The 23,192-nt window shown below is 20.7% G+C and overlaps 7 protein-coding genes across 7 annotated transcripts; 5 read left to right on the top strand and 2 right to left on the bottom strand.

Annotated features, from left to right (window-relative positions):
- Positions 1-50: 50 nt before the first annotated feature.
- On the bottom strand, positions 51-1,856 carry PVVCY_0701650 (GTP-binding protein, putative; the record flags this gene model as incomplete). Its single annotated transcript, XM_008627885.2, has 1 exon — positions 51-1,856. One exon carries the CDS (start codon positions 1,854-1,856, stop codon positions 51-53), a length of 1,806 nt encoding a protein of 601 aa, XP_008626107.2.
- A 1,039-nt stretch (positions 1,857-2,895) lies between these two features.
- On the top strand, positions 2,896-3,752 carry PVVCY_0701640 (conserved Plasmodium protein, unknown function; the record flags this gene model as incomplete). The annotated part of the gene is made up of 2 exons (XM_008627886.1): positions 2,896-2,982; positions 3,078-3,752. 2 exons carry the CDS (start codon positions 2,896-2,898, stop codon positions 3,750-3,752), a joined length of 762 nt encoding a protein of 253 aa, XP_008626108.1.
- A 1,098-nt stretch (positions 3,753-4,850) lies between these two features.
- On the top strand, positions 4,851-6,654 carry PVVCY_0701630 (RNA-binding protein, putative; the record flags this gene model as incomplete). The annotated part of the gene is made up of 8 exons (XM_037634186.1): positions 4,851-5,037; positions 5,121-5,231; positions 5,315-5,412; positions 5,526-5,660; positions 5,742-5,869; positions 6,013-6,154; positions 6,272-6,345; positions 6,444-6,654. The coding sequence occupies 8 exons, from the start codon at positions 4,851-4,853 to the stop codon at positions 6,652-6,654; spliced, it is 1,086 nt and encodes a 361-aa protein (XP_037490327.1).
- A 452-nt stretch (positions 6,655-7,106) lies between these two features.
- Positions 7,107-8,410, bottom strand: PVVCY_0701620 (conserved Plasmodium protein, unknown function; the record flags this gene model as incomplete). Its single annotated transcript, XM_008627888.1, has 3 exons — positions 7,107-7,936; positions 8,115-8,183; positions 8,359-8,410. 3 exons carry the CDS (start codon positions 8,408-8,410, stop codon positions 7,107-7,109), a joined length of 951 nt encoding a protein of 316 aa, XP_008626110.1.
- A 1,248-nt stretch (positions 8,411-9,658) lies between these two features.
- On the top strand, positions 9,659-10,407 carry PVVCY_0701610 (Rab5-interacting protein, putative; the record flags this gene model as incomplete). Its single annotated transcript, XM_037634185.1, has 4 exons — positions 9,659-9,724; positions 9,875-9,917; positions 10,026-10,210; positions 10,372-10,407. The coding sequence occupies 4 exons, from the start codon at positions 9,659-9,661 to the stop codon at positions 10,405-10,407; spliced, it is 330 nt and encodes a 109-aa protein (XP_037490326.1).
- Positions 10,408-12,128: 1,721 nt separating this feature from the next.
- On the top strand, positions 12,129-13,022 carry PVVCY_0701600 (calmodulin-like protein, putative; the record flags this gene model as incomplete). Its single annotated transcript, XM_037634184.1, has 5 exons — positions 12,129-12,158; positions 12,251-12,383; positions 12,515-12,685; positions 12,807-12,909; positions 13,007-13,022. The coding sequence occupies 5 exons, from the start codon at positions 12,129-12,131 to the stop codon at positions 13,020-13,022; spliced, it is 453 nt and encodes a 150-aa protein (XP_037490325.1).
- A 5,060-nt stretch (positions 13,023-18,082) lies between these two features.
- On the top strand, positions 18,083-22,805 carry PVVCY_0701590 (conserved Plasmodium protein, unknown function; the record flags this gene model as incomplete). The annotated part of the gene is made up of 4 exons (XM_008627890.2): positions 18,083-22,003; positions 22,181-22,246; positions 22,334-22,430; positions 22,546-22,805. The coding sequence occupies 4 exons, from the start codon at positions 18,083-18,085 to the stop codon at positions 22,803-22,805; spliced, it is 4,344 nt and encodes a 1,447-aa protein (XP_008626112.2).
- Between the last annotated feature and the right edge of the window lie 387 nt (positions 22,806-23,192).

Raw genomic sequence — 23,192 nt, 5'->3', positions numbered from 1 at the left:
TAATAAGAGTATTGCTCAAAAATTACAACGGTTTAAGAAAAAGAAAGACATTATTTCATCGTATGCTTGACCAAGAAATTATTTAATTTAAATGTCATTTCATTTATTTTTTCTTTCAGTGGTAATAACGAATCTTTTTGTTCTGTTGAAATAAAAATAGCATTTTCTTTTAAATCTTTAGGAAGGTCTACCATGGAAAAATCAATTAAATCTGATTTTGTTATAACATCAATCCATGGTCTAAATGGAAATAAACCTCTTAAATAATATCGAATTTCTATTTGTGATTTTAAAGAAGAGAATTTATGATCTTCTTTTTTTAATGGATCAAAAACATATATAACTCCTGATGGTATATTTTTTAAAGAGGAAAGAGAAAGTTTTTCCATGATGTTTCTTTTTTCTTCTTGACGATTTATAAGTCCTGGTAGATCCATAATTTGTGCTGTAAATATATCATCTTCATTTACAAATGAATAATGACCTAAATTAAATTCTTTGGTTGTAAAATTATAACTAGCTATTTTTGATTTAGAATTTGTAATAGAATTTAATATACTACTTTTTCCTACATTAGTACAACCTATAATTGATATGGCTGGTTTTTCTATATCAATATATTTAATTTTTTTAATTTTTTTAATGTAAGAATTATATAAATCTAGCCATTTTCTTCCTGATTGTAAAATAACATTTAGATCAACTATAGCTTCATTTAATTTGTTAAATATTTCTCTACATGTTTTTAAATATTTCATTTGTCCTGCATATGCTTTCCCAGTTACTGTTATTAATTTTCTTACTTCGACAATGTTTTTTAAAACATCATTTAATGACATTGAAGCTTCTCCATCTTTATACATATTTGTTATAGCATTTTCATATAAACTATACTGAAAAGGATGTAAATATTTTTTTAGATTTTTGTGTAAATTATATATATTGTTTAAAGGTCTTGATAAAAGTTTTGTATATAAATCTACTTTAATAGAGCATTCTTTACATATTCTTTTTTTTGTGTGTTTTTCTTTATTAATATTATTATAAATGCTAGTTAATTCTAATTTTATTTTATCTTTTTTTGTTCCTTTTTTTTTTTTTTTATTTGAAAAATCATCATATGGTTCTGAATTTATACTTTTTTTATCTAAATCTTTAACTAAATATAAATTCCCTTTTTCTATAAATTTTAGATATAATAATGCATCTTTAATTACTTTTAGATTGTCTTTAAATTTTGGCAATTTTTGAAATATATTAGCAACATATTTTTTTATATGATTTTTTTTTTCTTTTTCTTTAAATATACTGCTATAATCATATATATTTTCAAATCCCATTTTTTGTATTCTATTTGGTTCATCTTTAACTAATACATTGGAACTTATACTATTTACACTATCACTGTCTGGGCTTGATGTGTATTTTTCATCTTCTTCGATATGTTTTGTATTATTTTGTTGTTCTTGGTAAAATTCTGAAACTTGTTTTATAAAATCATTTTTGACAAAAAGTTCATGAGATGTTTGACTATTTTCATCTTTTTCTTTTTTTTCAGGGTCTACATTTGATTGATCTGTTTTTAAATGTTTGTAAATATGTGAGAATTCATAAAATTTTAAACTTTCTCCTGATTTATTTTTTTTTAATGAATCATTTTGTTCTTCATTATTCATGCACAAAAATGTTGTGTTACATTTTTTAGACATATATTTACTTTTTTTAGACTTGAAATTTTTAAAATTGTTATTTTTTTTTATATATATATAATTATTACCATTATTTTTTGTGTGAAAAGATAAAACTATGTTATAATAAATATTTGCAAATAAAATGGCTTTAAATATAAATATCATTTTTCTTTTTTTTCAATTGTATTTGTTTGCATTATTTTTTTCATAATTTTCGCCTTTTTTTATTAGGCATATTTTCGTATACAGCTATAAGTACCTAGCATTTTTGCAGCGATGTTGCCACATGTATATAATATGTACATATGTGCGCATAAGCATATATAATGACACCTTATGTAGTTACACACACATATATATATTAATGTACTACTATTTTCGGAATAAAAATAAATATTTTTTAACTATTCCAGCACGCACTTTCCCACGGTCTGAGTCTTTTATACATTTATCCTCTCAGCTTATTTTATCCTCTTCGATTTGCATAATATAAAATGGTAATAAATCCTAAAAACATGGAAATGTTTATTTTCGTAATTTTTCATTTCAACATAGCTTAAAGTGAAATACTCACATCTTTGCTTACTCTCTCAAAAATTTGCATGTATATACATTTTATTAATAATTATGACATGTATATATATTTTTTTAATTCCTTCTCCTATACTTCCCAATATGTTGTAATTTTTTAATAACATTAATTTATATTTTTAAAGATTAAAAAATATACTTTCTTTATATATCTTATTTTTACCCATTTAATTTGTTATACTGCGGTATATTATATGTTTTTTTTTTTAATTTTTTAGCGCGCATATATGCGCTAAAAAAATGCTAATTTTATATTTTCCTTGAAAATATTTTGTCATTTATTTTATTTATAACACACGCACATTATTTAAAAAAATGACAAAAAAAAATTAATATAAAATTTAATTATATATAATATTAATTATTTAGGAGAAAAAAAAAATATATATATACATCATATATGTATGTATATTATGCATATATATTTACTATATGCATTTTACACATTTGAGGAATATATGTTGTCAAAGTTTTGGAAATCCTTGTGGTTCTTTTTTATTTATTTAAACAACTTTGACAATTTGATATAATTTACTATCCTTTATTCTATTAAGACGTTTAATAAATTAAAAAAAAAAAAAAAAAAAAAAAAAATTATTCACACAAAAATAATATGGGAAATACAGTTCCATATAGCTGTTATGAAAGATGGGGGAAGAGAGCACCCGATGGTCCTCTGATAAATTACGACCCGGAGACGGTAAAGAATTGAATAGTTCGCTGTCTTTATTGTTCATTTATTTTTTTGTTTTGCATTTTTTCTCTTATTTTTTCTCTTATTTTTTTGCGCAACAGACAAATAACGGGCCCTTATCGAATTTGATAGAAAATTTCAACTATGAGTTAAAACAGGAGGAATATAATGCGAGTAGGAAAGATTATAGTGGAGCAAATACGGGGCAGGGACTAGGAGATAGTCATGAAAATCGAAGCGATCTAAATAATAGCAACAATAATGAATATAATAGCACAAAACCAAATGTTATAAGAAATGCAAGAAGAAGACCTACATATTCTCCATCAGCTCGAAAAATAAATATAGAAAATGAAATATATGATGACGATGATGAAGATGAAAAATTATCTACTGATAATTCAGGGGAAGATATTTCAGCAAAAAATTTAAAAGATGAAAAAATTAAAGAATACCGAAAAATATTAACTAAAGTTGTTAAAATAAAAACTACTATATTTCATGAAACAGTTAAAGTAACATGTTCAAAAGATGGAAAACTTCTTGAATGGTATAAAGGGAAAGCAGATGATGATGGACATAAAAAACCTATTGGCTCTTTTCCATTAAATAAAATAACATCAATAAGAACTAAAGTAGATAATCTTAAATCCCTTGAAATATCCGTTAGTAGTGTAAATATTAATACTTACCTTTTCACATTTAAAACTAGAGAAGAAAGAGAAAGTTGGCAAAACCATTTAGAATCGTTTAAAAATATTATGGATATGAAATAGGCTTTTAAATGAGCAACATGGTAGATATAGAAGTATAGCTATGCGTAAGGAAAAATGGTTGATATAGAAGCATAGCTATGGGTAAAACCAACTGAAATACATACATATTTATATACATAATAAAATTGGAGTAGCACACACAATATACTGAATAGTTTGTGTTTTTAAATATTATAAAAGAATATATTAGAAATGCATTAATAATAATAAAAATTAAAAAAATACAGACTAATATTTTTACTATTTTTTTAAAGCAAAAAAACTCAGTCTGTATGATCATTGCGTTTGTTTACAAAATTAACTAAATTTTTTGGTTCCGCTTTTTTTTTAATATTATATTTTTCCCTCTTTATATCATGTGGATATGTATACATATCGTGATTATATATTTATATTATTAATTTTTTTTTTCTTTTTTTACACTTATATTATTGATAATAAGCCATAAAATAACTCAATTAAATCTTATTACAATTTTTTGGTATAATGCTTAGTATTTAAGTTAAGTCCGTTTTTTGAACTAGCTTAAAATTACGAAAAAAATAAAACAAGCCAAAAATAACATAAAATAACATAAAATAATATAAAATAATGTAAAATAAATTAAATTGTTAAATAGTATAAACGGGAATATATTGACAAACATTTTGAATAAAATATTACTTATTATTTTTTTCTCCTAAAAATTAAGTACAGTATTTCCTATGCCATGTCTACTTTTACATTGCATACATGTGTGTACTTATTTTTTTTTATAATAAAAAATATACTATGCAATTCTATTTCTCATATTTAATAGGATTAATATGGGAACTATAAAAATAATTAAATAAAAAAATATATTTTATTTTTAAAAAAGTTTAAAATAAGAAAAAAAAAAATAGAAAAGGGGGCATACGAATAGATATATAAAATACATTATATGTGATAAATTTAAAAATAGGTTATTTATTTAAATTAAAAAAAAAAATATATAAATAAATTTTACCTAAAATAAATGTTTAAAGATTAATAAGTATATAGAATATAGATCTTTATTTAATATATGATATTAAAAAACGTGCTTCTGTTTTCTCGAAGAAAAGTAAAATCCACAAAATGACTTCAAGTGATATTATAAATGAATCAAACGATCATGATACATTTTCAAAAATAAAAGAAAATAAAAATGACGAAATTGCAAAAAAAGTAATAGACAATAATTCTCTTGAAAATGAAAGTGATAACAATTGTGAAAGCAGAGAAAAACGAGAACGAAGTTTATCTAATGGTTCATATAGGCGTGGTTAGAATATTTTCTATAAAATAATATGCAGCCTAATGTATGTACATTAATAATATATTTTTGGTAACCTTTTTGACTTTTAGGAAAAAAAAAAATGTGTTGCTGCCATGAAAAAAGTATTTCAAAATGTTCTAACAAAAATGATAAAAGTAGTTCATCATCTAGGAGCAAAAATACGGATACTCTAAGTACTGGTAATACACAAATTAGAACAAATAAAAATGTATATAAAAATATATATGGATTTATTCTTATATATATGTGCTTACACATTTAGCTTCAACAGGAATCATTGAATATGGAAGTAGCTCAAAAAATATTAATGAACCATTTAAATTTTTCATTGGTGGAATACCACAAAATATTACAAATAAAGTAATACAAACATTATGATCGTATTTAATATATGTCAATTTTTTTTCATATTTTTCTATAATTTATTCGAATATGATAAATCACTATTTTTTTTGTTTATTCACCTTTAAAAGTATATAACCGAATATTTTGAAAAATATGGACCTGTGCAAAATGTAGTTATTGCACAAGACCACGAGACAAAAAGAAACCGAGGGTTTGCCTTTGTAACAATGTCATCTCATATAAATAAAGATAAAATATTAATGGTATGTTAATAAAAAAATTAAGAGAAAATATTAAAAGCAAAACAAAAGAAATAAGGCATATATTATGTATATTTTATTCAGGATTCTCACGAATTGAATGGGAAACGAGTGGATGTTCGTGAGGAACATAATACGACACCTTCAGATATTCAAAGAAAAATATTTGTAGGGGGATTAAGCTATTATTGGACTAAAGATACTTTGGAAAGGCATAAACAAATAAAAAAAAATATATATACATATAATAGAAAATGTTATGCGGCTATGCAAATATTTGTATGCATGAGAACGTATACATGTGTATTGTGCGTATGCATATTTATATATACACATTTTTTTAATTATTATTTAGTTATTTTTCGGCATTTGGAGAAATAGATATAGTACAAATTGTTGTAGATTCTAGTGGTAGATCACGATGTTTTGGTTTTGTAGTTTTCACAAATGAATCATCAGTTGCAAAAGTTCTCAAGCACAAAAGGCATAAAATTTATGTAAAATTAAATAAGAAATAATAGTAAAATGAGGAGAATATGCATATGCCATTAGTATAATATTATTATATTGTAAATACGCGTATATATTAATAATGTGTTTTTTTAATTAATTAGGATAAAATGGTTGAAGTTAGAAAAGCCGAACCTAAGAAGCCAAAAATGTCTATGAAACGCCAAAATAATAAAAGGTAAGATATATTTATTTAAGAACATTTTAATTTTGTATGCTTTAAAATTTGTGTACAGTATTTTCTCATTTTTTACTTAATTATTTCATCCTTTTTAGTCATTCAAAATATTCCCACCCCCCTCCTTTTATGGGTCCTTTCCCTTATAATAAAGAAAGTATGACTCAGTGGGCAAATTTTATGTACAATGCATGTAGAGTACCATTTTTATTTAATCAAAGATTTCAAAATGTTCCAGATTTTTATTCTAACTATAATTATTATCCAAATTCGGTTGAAAATATGCAGCAACCGGATTATAACAATTAATTTATATGTCATGTTTTGATGTTTTTTCAATGGCCTTTTTAGCTTTTAATCATTATTTTAATTTGCTGTAGTTTATTTTTATGTTATATTATTTTTTATTTTATTTGTGTATTTTTAGTTTCTCGTTTTCTTAAACAACTGAGATTTTTACAGTATTGTTTTTAACCGTGTCTCTCAATGCTTTATTCAACGAGGACATATATATATTATACATATTTTTTTATTTTTCGTATTAAAAACAACTAAACAAAAAAAACATAAAATAAAAATATAATAAAATTGTTCATACAAAAATATTCGATAAAAAATTATAAAAAAACTTCGCGCTAAAATGGAAGGGAAATAAAACAAATATAGAAAATGCGAGTATATCAAATGTAATTAACATAGTATACAACTTATTTTCTTCTTATATTGCGGTTTTAAACGAATTATATATTAAATATTCCCATTTAATGGAAAAATAAATGCTTTAAGCTTCTCTTATTTTTTTTGGGAGGTGTAATATCATTTGGATAGCTAGGAATTTTTTGAGTTTTTTGTTTGTCTTCGTTGGAATTACGATTTTTTTTTTTTTTTTTTTTTAAATTTAAAAAATATAAAAAAAAATGTGTACTTTTTTTTTTGGGTAGTTCATTATTACTATTTTCTTCATCTGGTGTACAGGTAGAATCATCTGTAAGAGTATTTTTATTTTTGAAGTAAGACAAATCATTTGTTTCATTTTTTATCAAACTTCGACTTTTATAAGATTTACTATCCTGGAATTTATTTATGCAAGTGTTATTTTCTTCATTATCACTAGTTACATGTGTGAGACCAGAATATTTTGATCTATTTATTGACAAATTTTTTATTTTGTTACAAAAGCTATTACTTACATTTTGTTTTTTAATATTACTATTTCTTTCTTTACTATCACATTTTATGTTTTTTTTATCATCATATTTATTATTTCTCGTTTGCAAAGTAGTGGTTAATTTTTTTTTATAATTTGCATCTATCATTTTATTTAGATTTGAGATTTTATCGTGTGCAAATGATTTTGGGCTTTTGCCTAAAACTGGTTCTTTATCAATACTCTTATTATTGGTAGGAATTGAAACATTTGGGCATGAATTTCTTTGAAATAATTTATTGTTAAGGAGTTTGGAAATAGCTGAATTTTCTGCACTTAACTTTTTCGTACCTACACCACTTTCTGTTCCTGGAGATTCATTAAAATTGACATTTTTTTTTAAATCATCGTCATTTTTATTTCGATTCATCAAATGGGCAATTCCTGATAAAAAAAATAAAAAATAACAAGTTTCTACATAATCACATATGTTTATAATATTTATTGAAATGGATCTAAAACATAATACGTTTGTACATGTAAATATTTTAAAGAAACAAATTATCTATGGTATATAAAAAAGTTATCATGCTTATATATCTGTCTTTTTTTCATATTTTACTCAATTGCATAGTCTTTATTGAATCGTGGACATTTGGGGCATCCCTAATTTCATTCTCATCAGCAAAGTCTAAATAAGAATAAATTTTAAAATAAAAACATATTGTTAATTTTTCAACATATAATTTTTTTTTCAGTATTTATATATATAACCATTTAAGAGACTTAAAAGCAAGTCATACCATTTTTTAAAATAAAAATGAAGTGAAATAAAAATATTATGCCATAAATAGTGTTTTATATACTTGCGTAAGGATTGCTTTTTACTGGTTTTTTTGCAACGTGATTGGGTGTCATTTTTTTGAGATTGTGAATATGTAATTATACATATGATACCACCTTTTTTGTTTTAAATTTTTTCATATAATGAAAATTATGAAAATAGACACATACATATATATACAACAATTTTGTTAATGTTTTATAAAAAAAAATTATTTCCTACAACATGTTTATATTTCTTCATTTTTTTAATACTATTTATAAAATTATAAATTGAAAAAAATATTTACTGTTACAATTATATTAAAAAGTTAATTTTTTTTAAAGCGATGTGTTTATTAATATATACTGCATACCTGAAATGCAATAACACATTTATATCTATATTTACAAAAAAAAATAGTTTATAACATATTAAGATAAAAGATATTGGAGAAAACCCGCATTTAATTTTATATCGAAATTATTTGATAACGTTCTTATGGACATACTTATAGAGGATCATATATATATTAAGAAATCGTATCTGAAGGTATATATATAAAAATAGGTGAATGCATTTTTCGAGATAGCTATTAATAGTTTGTCTTTTTTATATTCCATGTTAATAATTTTTTTTTTATAAAATTTGATATTCAAAATATCAGTTGTTTTATATAAAACAGATCAAATTGTTCTTGTTTTTTTTTGGCAAAACAATTTATAATTTTTATATTTATTTCATTTCAATTATTAAGAGTTTAAAGAATTTTATAACCATATTTTATAGTTTCCATCAATAAAATATAACAACATTATGTGCTTAATTTTAAGCCAAGCTATAAATTCCCCATATCAAAAACCATATTATATGTAACTATAAACGGATTTACACAAAAAATATAAATAATCAAATATCTTAAAATAAATAACAATTTATATAGTATTTTTACGTAAAATATACGAAAAAAAAACTATTTTTGGAAGTATTAACAAAATGTTTATATATATTAAGCGTTTTTTTAGTTTTCAAAACAAAAAGGTTCATTTATATTTATAAATAATTTTATCTTTAGGAACTATTTTATATAATTATTTTTATTTTCCCCATTTTGAAATGATTAAGTAAATCAGAATTAAATATATACAGTATGTATTTTTTTATGCTTATATAATTTATTTTATATTTTTGTTAATTTTTTTTAAGTATTATATAATAAATAAAGTATGAAAACATAAGGATATTTCATTAATTAAAATGAAATTACATACTACGATTTAAAGAAAAGAACAAAATAAAGTATCACTGAAAATTATTCTTTTGTTTGTTTTGATTTTTAAAAAATGACAAAGCCAGCTAAAAATGGCAGTGAATTATTTAAGAAGCTTCTTCGTGATAAGCTGACTAAGGTTAGTTAACAAATAATATACATATTTTAAAAAATTCCCATATCGAGTATCCATACATATGTATAGTAATCCTTATTTATGTGCTTCTTAATACATATGCAATTACAACATGTTTTAACATTAATGCTAAATTATTCTTCTCTACTTCAGAATGAAATGGACGATGTTTTTTTTTATTATAAACAAATAATAGGTAAGACTATTTAATTTATCATGAGCAATAATTTCGAAGCTTATCCTTACAATATCGCATATATACATGTATTTGTTTGCATAATATATATATTTTAATAAATTGTAGGTATAATAGCTGGTGTTATATGCGGGATAGTAGGAATCAAAGGAATATTAGGATTCTTATTTTTTCTCATCTTTCAATTTTTTCTGTCTGTTGCCCTATACAATAAAAAAATAGATGAAAATTATTATATTGATAACTTTAGCATTGTAACTAGCAACTTATCTGTTGCTATACCGGCATTTGTGGTACTTAAAGAAAAAAATAAAAAAAGACATACATTAATATAATTTTAATAAAAGTAAAACATCGTTAAACAGAAATGCCTAAGTTGTTACTAAATACATTTTATATGTTTATGTATAAATAAAAAATATATAAAAATGTGTATTATTTTTTTTTCACAAAGGTATCATGGATAACAATGAACACAGTACTACTATAAACCATATGTTTCTCTGGACGGGCAAATCAAATTATCAGAATGAAATTCATTACAAATTTTTTATCGATTAAAAAAGGAATATTTGCAGTTATCGGCTTAATATTTTTAACACAAACAATTTGGGGAATTTTTTTGTTACAATATAAAAATAAGAATAGTAGCATATTTGTTTCTCTAAATAATAATTATATAATTGATAAATGGAAAAGTATTGTAAACGCAAATATGCATATTCAAATAATAGCATATCAAACATGATGTATTAAAGCATGACAAAGCCATTTATAAATTCATTCTATCTAACTTTACAGTTTAACCTACATAAACATAAATAAACCTTTTTTATCACACTTTTTTATGTTTTTGAAAAATATAATATTTTGATGATTTCTCATATCTTAATTTGAATACATAGTATTACATTTTGAAAAATCAAACTATATTTTATTTTATGTTATTTTTTTTTGTATTTATAAAAACACAAAAGGTTTGAATTATACATTCTTATTTTACTAAGACCCTATTTTTTTAACATTAAAAATTTGGCAATATGCAATGCTATTTTTTTATAAGCATACGAATAAAATAGAGGGAATTGCTATAAGTTTTAAAAATATAAGAATAGGCATACCGAATTTGTTCTATTTCTACAATGTCTTTAAGGATAAATATTATCTTTATAACCTAAAATGGTATGTGTCTTCATAATATCCATGAGAATAATTAGCATATACATGTATCAATTTTTATGAAACAAATAAATAAAAACGTACTAATTTCCCAATATATATTATATACGAAATATATTCATAATTTTATTTTTAATTTTGCCATTGTGTTATTACCCAGAAAAAGAAATTCATGGGTTGCTTAAAGTACAAGTTTTAATACATATAATTTATTAAATTAATGAATTTTGGAAAATCGAAAGGAAATTATATTTTTATTTTAATTTATAACCAAAGAAAAGTAAACACAATATACAAATTGGTTATGATTGCTGCAATTAAAATTAGTGTGTATTTTATAAATCTAAAATTATGTATTATTACTGCCACAAATTATAGTAGTATTACCAAAAGTTGTATTGGAAATAATTTATTATTGCAAAAATAAAATGAGGATCCAAGTTAATTATAAAAAATTGTTGATAAAACCAAATTAGAGAATTTTTCTTTTTCTGTTTTTTGTATAATGCCAATATAAATTATAAGATGAATTATTACAAAAAAAACAAAACTAAACTGATTAAATATCGCATTATTTTTTTAATAATTATGTTAAATATTGCTTATGGTAATATCAAGTTTTTTATTTTTTAATATTTTATTTTTTCATTTCTTTTTACACAATATTATTATCCGCAATATTTTCATAATTGTTTTTGCATACACATATTTGTTGCATGTTTAAATATAAATCTTTATAATATACCATTATCCAAAGATGTGTAAATAAATTTCTTTTTCTTACAATGCATTCCTAAATTATCGTGAAAATGTGTTTTAGTATTTTCCAAAAGCGCAGAACTAAAGTTGATACTTTTCAGAGTTATAAAATTTATTAATATACATATGCTTATAGATCTTTGTAATCAAATAGAAACATTTACTTTATTATTTTTGATAAAAACTTATGTTTATCTGTCTTAAAGAAAAACAAATAAGTGCCGAAATTTAAATGCAATTCTCCTCCAGTACAATCCTCATTTAATATTATAAATGGACAAGTATAAATTTTCTAAAGAAAGGGTAATATAAAAATATTTGTATTTAATACATAAATAAAACACATAATCATTCTATATTCATCTTAATTTCCACATTTTTTATATGTTTTTAAGAGACGCGAAATCGAATTCATATTTAATGAATTCAATAAAAATAAAAATGGACTAAATGGGAATCAGTTGCTATATCTATTAAAGTCGATTGGAATTTATCTTAACAATGATGAATCAGCTTCTTTGCTCGAGGGTGAAATAATTATATATACATTTTTGTTGATTTGCATCATTTTTTAACATCGCACATTTCAGTATATCATATATAACATATATTGTTTTAATATTACATTAATCTTATAATCATCTTTTAAAAAAATACAGAATGTAAGACAAACGGAAATTTAAATTTAAACAATTTTTATGCTCTTATGCAAGAATTTTATTACGATGAAAACATCGGGAAAATGCTATTAACAGCATTACAAGCCCACACTAAAGAAGGCAGTAAAACAATTACCTTTGCAAAACTAAAACATTTATTAATGACATTGGGTAAGTTCTAAATATATTATGGTGCATAACAAAATACTGAGATTTTCAATTTTAAGATGATGAAGATATTATATTTTCATATTCAATTCAAAATTAAATGCATTTTAATATCAATGTGTAGGTACGGGTGTGAAATTAACAGAAGATGAAATAGATTCCTTTTTAAATGTTGAATTCAATCACGTTAAAAATATGGAAATATCATTTGATGAATTTATATACAAGTAAATCAAAATACTATTTCACTATTTCTTTTCTTTTATACATAAAATATATATAATTCAATATCTTATAAATATGACTAATATTTTTAACATTTAGGGTATTAAAAGAATGATATAATAAAAACAGATTCTGGAATATTTCTTTGTTTTCTCTCTTTTGGATTGTGTATCATGTTTCCACCAAAATCATAAAAAATATACTAATTATAATCAAATATTGATATATTATTCTAGATAATTTAGAAATATTCAATATTATCCAAATACCTTTTCATATTGTTTACCTTTTAGGCAGTATGAAATTTTGTTTTAGTAGCATGCATACAGTTTTATAAGAATCTGTGTAACAAAAATTTTTTACCATTGCTTTATTTTTTCGTTTTTTTACTTATTTGTTGCATTATATACTCAACAAACTATAAATATCATATTATGATGTAAAACATTTTAATTTTCATAAAACTTTTAAAAAATTATAATTTCAAATAATATAAAACCAGCTTATATAAGCTATGCAATCTTTAAGATATATAATTTGTGTATTTTCTACTGTTCACATTCGAAAAATACCATAAACGGAATATAATATTTATTTTTTCCAGTTCTTTAAAATCAGATTAACGAAACATACTATGATATTTCTATTTTTTATTTAAGCATTATATGTTTTATTATATAAAATAAAATTTGCAAATAACTACATTTACATGTTTCATGTCTAAAATGTACGTTACATATAAAATAAATTGTATAGCTAATTAAATAGAATGAATACAAGAATATATAAGATATATTTATATAAGTTGCTACTTTTAACTAATTAAAAACTTCTATATGGTTATATGAATTTGTTAAAATAAAAACCATTACTGTTATTTCAATTTTAAAATAGCTAAATATGCAATTTATATTATGCTGAACTTGTCTTTTTTCTAGATGCTTTTATTGTTGATTAAAAAATATAGGATGAATTTAAGAATATATACATGTATTCATCCTTTAGGTAAAAACATTAGTTGTAATACATTTGTTACTATTTCTCATTAACAGAACAATACATATATTTTAGTAGTATATAGTTTATTTTATGTATTTTTCCACCTTTACTAAACCGTTTTGTGAATCTCTTTTAAAAGGAGTAATGGTTGCATAGATAGATTTGTAATGATTGAATTCAAAATATGTTTTACCGTTTTCAGGATAATTTACATTTTTATATCAATTCATAATTTAATAAGCACAATTTACTTTATTTTATATCTATATCTCTATCGCTTATATAACTTTATAAGTTTTACCATATCTTAGTTAAACATAACAAGGTTCTTATATATTTTAAATGCCTCATGATTACCATTTTTTGCTAAATGCTTATACATTTCAAACAATAAAGATGTTTTAAAAGCTGGAAAGGAATGCATCCAGCATTACAAGCAAAAAATAATTATTTAAAATATGCACATATATATTTTTTCTATGGATAAAACAGGCAGTTACTGTCTATTAACAAAAATATTGATATACAATAATATTTCAACTTGGAATATTTCACAAATTTTATAACTTTTATGAATCAACATGAAAGGATTCAGATGTTCAGATACAACGAAAAATAATTTTGATATTATTTAAATTGTGTATATGGATGATTCTTTATATGTAACAAAGACAATTAATAGACATGTTTTTTTCGTCGTTTTATAAAATACTCATAATGCAATTTATTAATGATAACACATGCATAAAGATATGTTCAACAATATTCTTAATACTATGCATTTATGTACACTGAAAGAAGTATAACTTTTATTAATTTGTATGTTTAGTCAAATATTACTATTGTGATATATAAATATATTGAGAGAAATTATTTCTTAAAAAGATATTATTCTTTATGTTTATTTATGCTAGTTTCAAATCATATTTTAAATATATAATTATATTTTTTTAATTTAGAAATAAAAGCATTAAATATTAAAATATCAATAACATAATATTTATATATACAATAAAACAATAGTTGAAATATATTAAATTAAATTAATTATATTTATTTTTAATTATAAAATAATATTATTTAATAATAATTATTGTATTTTAATAAATTAAACACAATTATAAATATTTTAATATAATAAAAAAATATATTTTTTAATTATAATAAATTAATTATATAATTTCCATTTATAATATATATTTAATTAATATTAATTATTATAAATTAAAATATTAATTAATAATATATATTAAATATAAAATAATATTATTTAAAATATATAAATATATATGTCTATTTAATAATTAATTATATTTTTATTAATTAAATATATTATTTAATTAAATAAAAACAATTATATATTATTTATTATTAATTTAATATATTATTTAATAATTTAAATATTAATAAATATATAATAAATTGCTATTATTCATTATTTTTATGATTAAATAATTAATATTAAAATTATTTGTGTATATTTATTTAAATAATAAAAATATTAATATATTTTTATATATTTAATTTATTAAAACTATATATTAATTATTATATTTAATTTATTAATATATTTATTAATTTTTTTAAATAAATTATTTTATATTTATTAATTATATATTAATAAAATATTATATTTACACATTATTTAATTAATAGTATTTAATTAATTATTTAATAATATATATTATTTTAATTATTATTTTATTTTTAATTAATTATAATTATTTATTATTATTTAATTTATTTAATATATTATTTATTTTAAATAAATTATTATTTTATATGTTTATTTAATTAATATTTATTTATTTTATATATTTAATTAAATTAATTTATATTATTTTATTTATTTAATTATTTACTATATTATATTTATTATTTTAATATATATTTAATTATATTATATTATATTAATATTTTATTATTTTATTTATTTAATTATTTATTATATTATATTTATTATTTTAATATATATTTAATTATATTATATTAATATTTTATTATTTTATTTTATTTCTTATATTTAAATTAATATAATTAAAATATTTGAGATAAAATATGTTTTTAATTATTTACTAATTATTGTTAATTTAATTATATTGAATTTCTAAATTATTTGATAATTATTAAATAGTTCTATGTGTTTTATTATTAAGGTATATCATTATATTTATATTTAAAATCATAAGATATTTAAAGCAATTAAATAGCATTAATAACGGTCTTTTTTTCGATAGTTACATACTATTTTATTATTATAGATTATTTATAACAATTATTGTATTAGAAGACTATATGGGATTAATCTAAGTAGTTTACTCCAAATTTACAAAATAATGTCTCTTTTTTACGAAGAAAACACTCTTTTGGGAGTAAACATAAGTATGTATTGATTGCACTTTAAAATAATCAAACTATATTACTAATATGTAAAATAAGTAAAATGTGTGTATTCATTTAGTACTTATAAAGAATATAATTTATTAAAAGACGGACGCTATACATAAGTTCAAAATCAAATTTTATGTTTTGTGAATCTATAAAATGAATTTAATAAACAAACTAAATTGTTAGTATCATACTTCGAAAACGTATTATTATGCATTTTCTTTTGAACATTTATTATTGCATTCATATTAAATATAGTATTCTTACTATTGAACACAAACTGACCCGTTTAAATCATAGAAAAATACATACTTGAAGACAATTGATATATATTTTTTCAAATTCATTCAATATCGATAATAAATTATATAATACATTATTTATAATGTTTTGACCCATATTAAAATGATAAATATTTCAATAGTATTTAGATGCTAGTTTAAGAAATTTAGTAAGCGAATATACATTATCAATATAGAATATTAATTTTATGAGAATGGTATTCATTATGAATCTCATAATTGTAACAATAAATACAAAATTGTATTTTACTACATTTTGAGTATATTATAGTTTTGTATATACAAGATATATTTTAATCTAATCTTACAAACAATAAAATTTACATTTCAAAAAATTAAAGATGCATACATATATGCAGAACAAAACACTAATATTTCACGCTTTTCTTAATGTCTTAATAGTTTGATTTTTTATAAATCAATGTTAATTAAAAAGTGAACTATTGGGACATTTTGAAATTAACAAAATTATTTCTTACTGATTTTTAACTGTGTATTATTATTTTGTTTTTTGTCTGTATATAGAATTATATCACCACCTCTTGAATATATGCAACATGGTATTACATAAATATATAAAATTATCTATACATTAAATTTAAACGATAAAATTGCATCATTTTATCTTTAAGACTATGATAATGAATAATAAATGGATTATTAAGCGTATTTACATTTTTATATCTATACCTAAAAAAAGACCATAAAATTCCCCATATTGTCATTAAGTAATTTTAATATACCTTTAAATAAATGATTTAGCAACACATTTTTTTCAATATAGAGTTTATTGTATCATATTATCCTATAGAAAAACTATTAATGAAATGCATCATTGGCTATGCTTAAGTATGTTATTTATTTTACACCATTTATTATTTCAATTTTTCTTTTATTTGTTATTAGAAAATAATGGAAAATGTAGTTATTTATATCATATAAATTTGATACAATATAAAATTCTCAGAAATATCTTTATTTTTGGTTTTGAATATATGTGGTCATATTATCATACCCCTTTAAACATATTTTATATTATTCATAATACAACATCATAATTACTGCGAATATTATTCAAGTTGTTTTACATATATACATTCGTCAGAAATGATGCAATAAATATATATAATTTATTAACACTTCGAAATAGAATATATTAAAATATCTTTAATAGCTCCTTTACGTTACATAATTTTTTTTCTTACACAAGATAGATAATAATTTCTTACATATGTCATTTTCTAAATATTCTTGGGTGGCTAAACATTATGAACACTTAAAATATTGTTGTAATTTTTCGACAAATTTAACTTAAAAAAATATAATTTTTCATCCATTTACTTTTTTTTTTATATTTCCATAATGATAAATAAACGTATTTTTTATATAAATAAGTAAATACGTTATTTGTTGAAGCTAATGAGAAATTAAGTATTATGACCATATATTATATGGCAGTATATTTGAATAGGCAAAATGACAGAATATGAATAATATTTTCTATATTATTCTTTTTTTTATATCAACTTCAAAATTATACCATGAAATGGCATCATGTTTCCAGTTAAAGCCCACATCCTTTTTAAATACAAATGAATACTTATTAAAAATACAAAGACCTAATAATAAAAGGTCAATAATAACATTAGAAAAGTCATTTTCATCTTATAGAAATTCGTTGAAACCCTTAAATACTAAAAAAAATGAAGTATATGAATATATAGAGAAGTACATTACAAATACTTCATATCCCTGTAATAAAAGTAAAAACGGAATTAAGAATGATCTAGATAAGTTTGTTTCCAATTTCACTTCAAATATAAATGCTTGGAATGAAATAACAATTGATGATGTGAATACTAAAGATATTACAAGCTTAATAAACATTTTGGATGCAAAATATAAAAAAGCATATATAGATGTGGATGAAAAAAAAAATAAATTAAGCGACATATATAACTTAAAAGAAATAAAATCACTTTTTATTTCCTTAGAGTCTATTTCAATTGAGAATATCGACGCAAATGACTTTTTTAAACATTTAGAAATATACACTATGTTATTAACGTATTGTAAAGATAACTATGTGTCTTTCAGTTTTATTAAAAATGAAATAATAAATAACATGGACAAAATAATAAAATATTCACAGAATTATTTAAATGATGAATACATATGTAATAGAATGAAAAGTGAATTTATAAATATATATGATCTCATAAAAAAATTAAAAAAAAATGATTCTATAAAAATGAATATCATAAATTTCCTTTACATTCTAAGTAATGACGCAATTCTAAATAATAATAGCATATTTTATTTTCTAACAGAAATATTTTCATCATTGAATTTATTAATGAAAGATAGCCCACATCTAGTTCATTTCTATGAGTATATAATAAACCCAGATTTTTTCTTTTTATCCATTTTTTCTTTGTACAGTTATAATATAAGTAAGTCTCGCTTCTACTATTTTATGTTATTAATTCATAACCAAATAAATCCTAAAAATAAAAATGAATGTGATGCAAAATATGATAGTAATTCAAATTATAATGTGTATAGAGAATATGTCATTAACAATATTTTTGACAAAGAAAAAATAGAATATGAATCCATTAAAAATGTTATTGAATACGAAAGCGCTACTAATATAGAAAATGAAAATGATACAAATACGCAAGATATAAACAACAATGAAAAGGAGGAAAGTATTGTAAATATTAAAACAAATACATTAGTGAAGGAATATGAGAATAATTTACAATTTAAGGAGTTATACAATAATTTATTTATACAGCTATTATTGTTTTATGTTTTTTTTTATTTCAGTGATTATTATTTTTGTGTTATATTTTTATTAAGATTTAAACATATTTTAAAAGACAAAGAACAACATGATCAAAGCTTACAAATTCTTAATTATATGGTGTTTATATTATTACATAATTTATATAACATAAGGGATTATTCTAAAGTAATAATAGTTTTGAACTTGTTTAAGAATAACTTCAGCTCATTTAGTGATCAACATTTAGCATATGCAAAAAAAATTACTAATTCAGTTATAAATAATGTTGCAGAGGACACCAGTTTTCACAATACACATAAATTACTTTTAGAAATTAATGAACAAATTAAAAATGTAGAGAATGAACGAAAAAATGTAAATACAAATGATACCACCATTTTATTTACAAAAAATGATGTTGAAAGTAATGGAAATGAAAAAAATATAAAAGAAATCAACAAAGGTGATAGTAACAACATTCAACAAGAAAATGAAGATACTTTTTTTTTTAAGCATTTAAAAGATCAAGATGTAAATGCATCAGATTTAACCACCATGAGGGAAAAGTTTAACAGCTATTTAATTCACTTATTAAAAAACAAAGAATATGATAAAATTGAAAAATTGGAAAAGAGGGATAACTTATATGCAAATAATACAACATATACTTTATTTATTAAATCATTTTTATATAACCATAAATATGATAAAGTATATAAGGTATATAAAACTATGAAATTAAAAAAAAATATACCTATTAAATATCTAAATGTGAAAAATTTAATAGAAAGCTTTAAAAAATGTGATGTAGACAAAGGGGATATATTAAATGAACTAAGTTTAATCAATAAATACTATTTAAATTTATATTTTTCAAAAGACTCATATTTCGTTTTAACTAAGACATTGTTATATAAACACATGTGTGATTATTTAAAGAAAAAATGCGACATGAAATTAATGATTGATATATTTAACATTAATGAACTGCTAAAATATTTTATAAAATTTAAAAGCTTTATAAATATAAAGAAGTTATATTTTCTATTACTAAATCACTCTTACATTAAGACCTACAAAACATACTTGATATTAATCAGATTTTTTAACAATTTAAATTATGAAAATGAAAAGGTAAATGAGCACGACGATATAAAAATGGAAGAATATTCCACGAATGAGGATAAAGGGGTGGAGAAAAATAAAATGGAAAACACAATGTTTGAAAAAAATACAATAATTTATAATGATATAATAAATTTAAGAAAAAATGAATTATTTTATTACATATATAAATCGAAGGATTTAAAAAACAACCCAGAGTTGTGTCATCAAATTTATGATATTGCAAAAAAGGATAAATATGAAATGAGCTTATTTGTCTTAAGTAATTTTATAGCAGAATATATATTGTTTGATTATCCTTCATTATATAATATATTAGAAAATGAATATAGTAATATAAATAATATATTAAACATATTTTTCGAATCAATAAATTTATTTTTTCACAAGCAAAATTATAGAATAGCTCTAAATATATCCTTTTTACTATTATTATATTTAAATTATTATGTAACAAAATATGTAAAAAAAGATTTAAAATATTCAATCTTTTTAAAAAAAAACATCTTGAACTTTTTTATTGGTAATAATTATGGGATAATTCAAACAAACAAAGATGAAATATATTCATACATACCAAACTTTATATTAAACATTATATCGATGTGTATAAATCACATAAAAAATTCACAAAATATAAAAGAAATAGTATCATCAGACATGTATTATTCATACGATTTTAATAAAAATTTAATTGATTCTGTAAATTACAAAAATATAATGTCTATATTTTCTCTTATCAAAAATAATCTTATCTTATCCAATGGAACTATGGAAAAAGATGTGTTTGATAAAAAAATGAATAATAAACGAATGTCAATGCCCAACGAAGAAGTTATAGAAAAAAAAAGAAGCTATTTATATAATGATGTAATTGAAAAAAAATATAATGAGGAAAATTGGATTGGAGATGAAAATGAATCGTATTCAAATAGTTCTAACAACAGAAATAATGTTACTAACTTATTTGTTAAGCTAAAATATACAGTTGGGACAAATAAAGCTAGTAATGACTCTTTAAAAGATTTTTTATTTACCAAGCTAAAAAATAGTGTAACTAATAAAAACATAGATTTATTAATAAATATATTGAAAGACATATTTTTTACATATAAAAATATAATATATTTAAACTCAAAAGATTTTCTTAATATATATGAAATACTAAATGGTATTTATGACAACGTTTCATCAGTAATAACTATGATATTTTTTATGGAAAACGCAAATAATTTTACAGAAAATGAATATGTCCTTAACACTTCTAAACAACAGTTACAAGAGGAAGAAAATAATAATAAAATAAATATTAACGAATTTATTAGCATGTTAAAATCGAAGAATAAGGAATATTTTGAAAACATACTAACTCAAGAATTTTTTATAAAGTATTTAAAGAATTATCAAAATTTTATTTATATGTGCATATATTATGATTTAAACAAAAAAAAAGTCCAAAATATCATGAGCTTCTTAGAGATGTTAAGAAAGGTTAACTATATTTCTAAAAAATTTATTTATTTTCAAAAGTTTATCATTTTTGTAGAAAATAAATTTCCCTCTTGAATATTCATATATTGAAAAAATGCTTACACATATAAACAAAAATGTTCCTTATATTTCTTTTATAATATATTCATAATTATTTTATTTTTCACCGTCTTATAGTGCAACACCAATCCAAATACGGAACTATTGATGGATGTTTTCTCTCTTTATTTTGACAAGAAAATGGTAAAAATATAATAAAATGAAAAAAAAAACATGTACATTTTCTATATAATTTCCTTTCTCATTCGATTTACATTTATATATTTTTAGAATAATCAAATTTTCAAAGAGTTTGAAATTTTATCACCCTCTAGTGTAACTAACTTCGAGATATATTACATTGTTATGAAAACTGCATTTTTTGAAGGTAAAAAAAAAAGAGAAAAAAATACACGCTTGTTTACATAAGATAGAGATACATTTGTTCTACACATTTTCTATATTTCAATTTAAAAAATGATTGTTATAATTTTTATTTATAGATAACGTCACGGTCGCCCTGAAAATTTTTGACATAGTGGTGAACTCGTTTAACTTAAAGAGTATTCCTTTAAATTTTTTCGAATGTATTTTGTTAATTCTTAAAAAGAGTAATAAGTATAAAAATTTATATGAAGTTATTGATAAATTACATAGAGAATTAATTAGATTTGAAAAAAATAAGCAGTTTAATAACATACAAGACTTAATAGTTGATATAAAAGCTATTATAAATAAGCAGAAACGCGAAAAACCATTTTAAAGATAAACAAGAATTATTCATTCCTTTATGTATATCTTTATAACATTGTTTTGTAATAATTACTATTTTTTATATTTTCTGTTATTTTCTTTTTTAATTTTTATGTAAAATCATTACATTTTGGCTATTTATATATCTAGGTTGTGTTTTATGTGTTAGCTTTTTACATCCCTTTTTAAGTACCAAATATACTTTTTTTTTTTTTTTAAATTGAAAGATCATTTATATTTTTAAGCGTTTTTACGCGATAATTTGTATCTGCATAATATTATATAATAACTCCATATATTGTAAATATTTTTTTTTAATTAATATGAAAAAATAATATATAATAAAAATACACACATTAAAAATGATTTACGCATTACTATAAATGTCAGACGTTTA

The sequence above is a fragment of the Plasmodium vinckei genome (genome assembly GCF_900681995.1).
Source record: "Plasmodium vinckei vinckei genome assembly, chromosome: PVVCY_07".
NCBI classification, from domain to species: domain Eukaryota; phylum Apicomplexa; class Aconoidasida; order Haemosporida; family Plasmodiidae; genus Plasmodium; species Plasmodium vinckei.
This window is presented reverse-complemented; position numbering and strand designations above follow the sequence as displayed.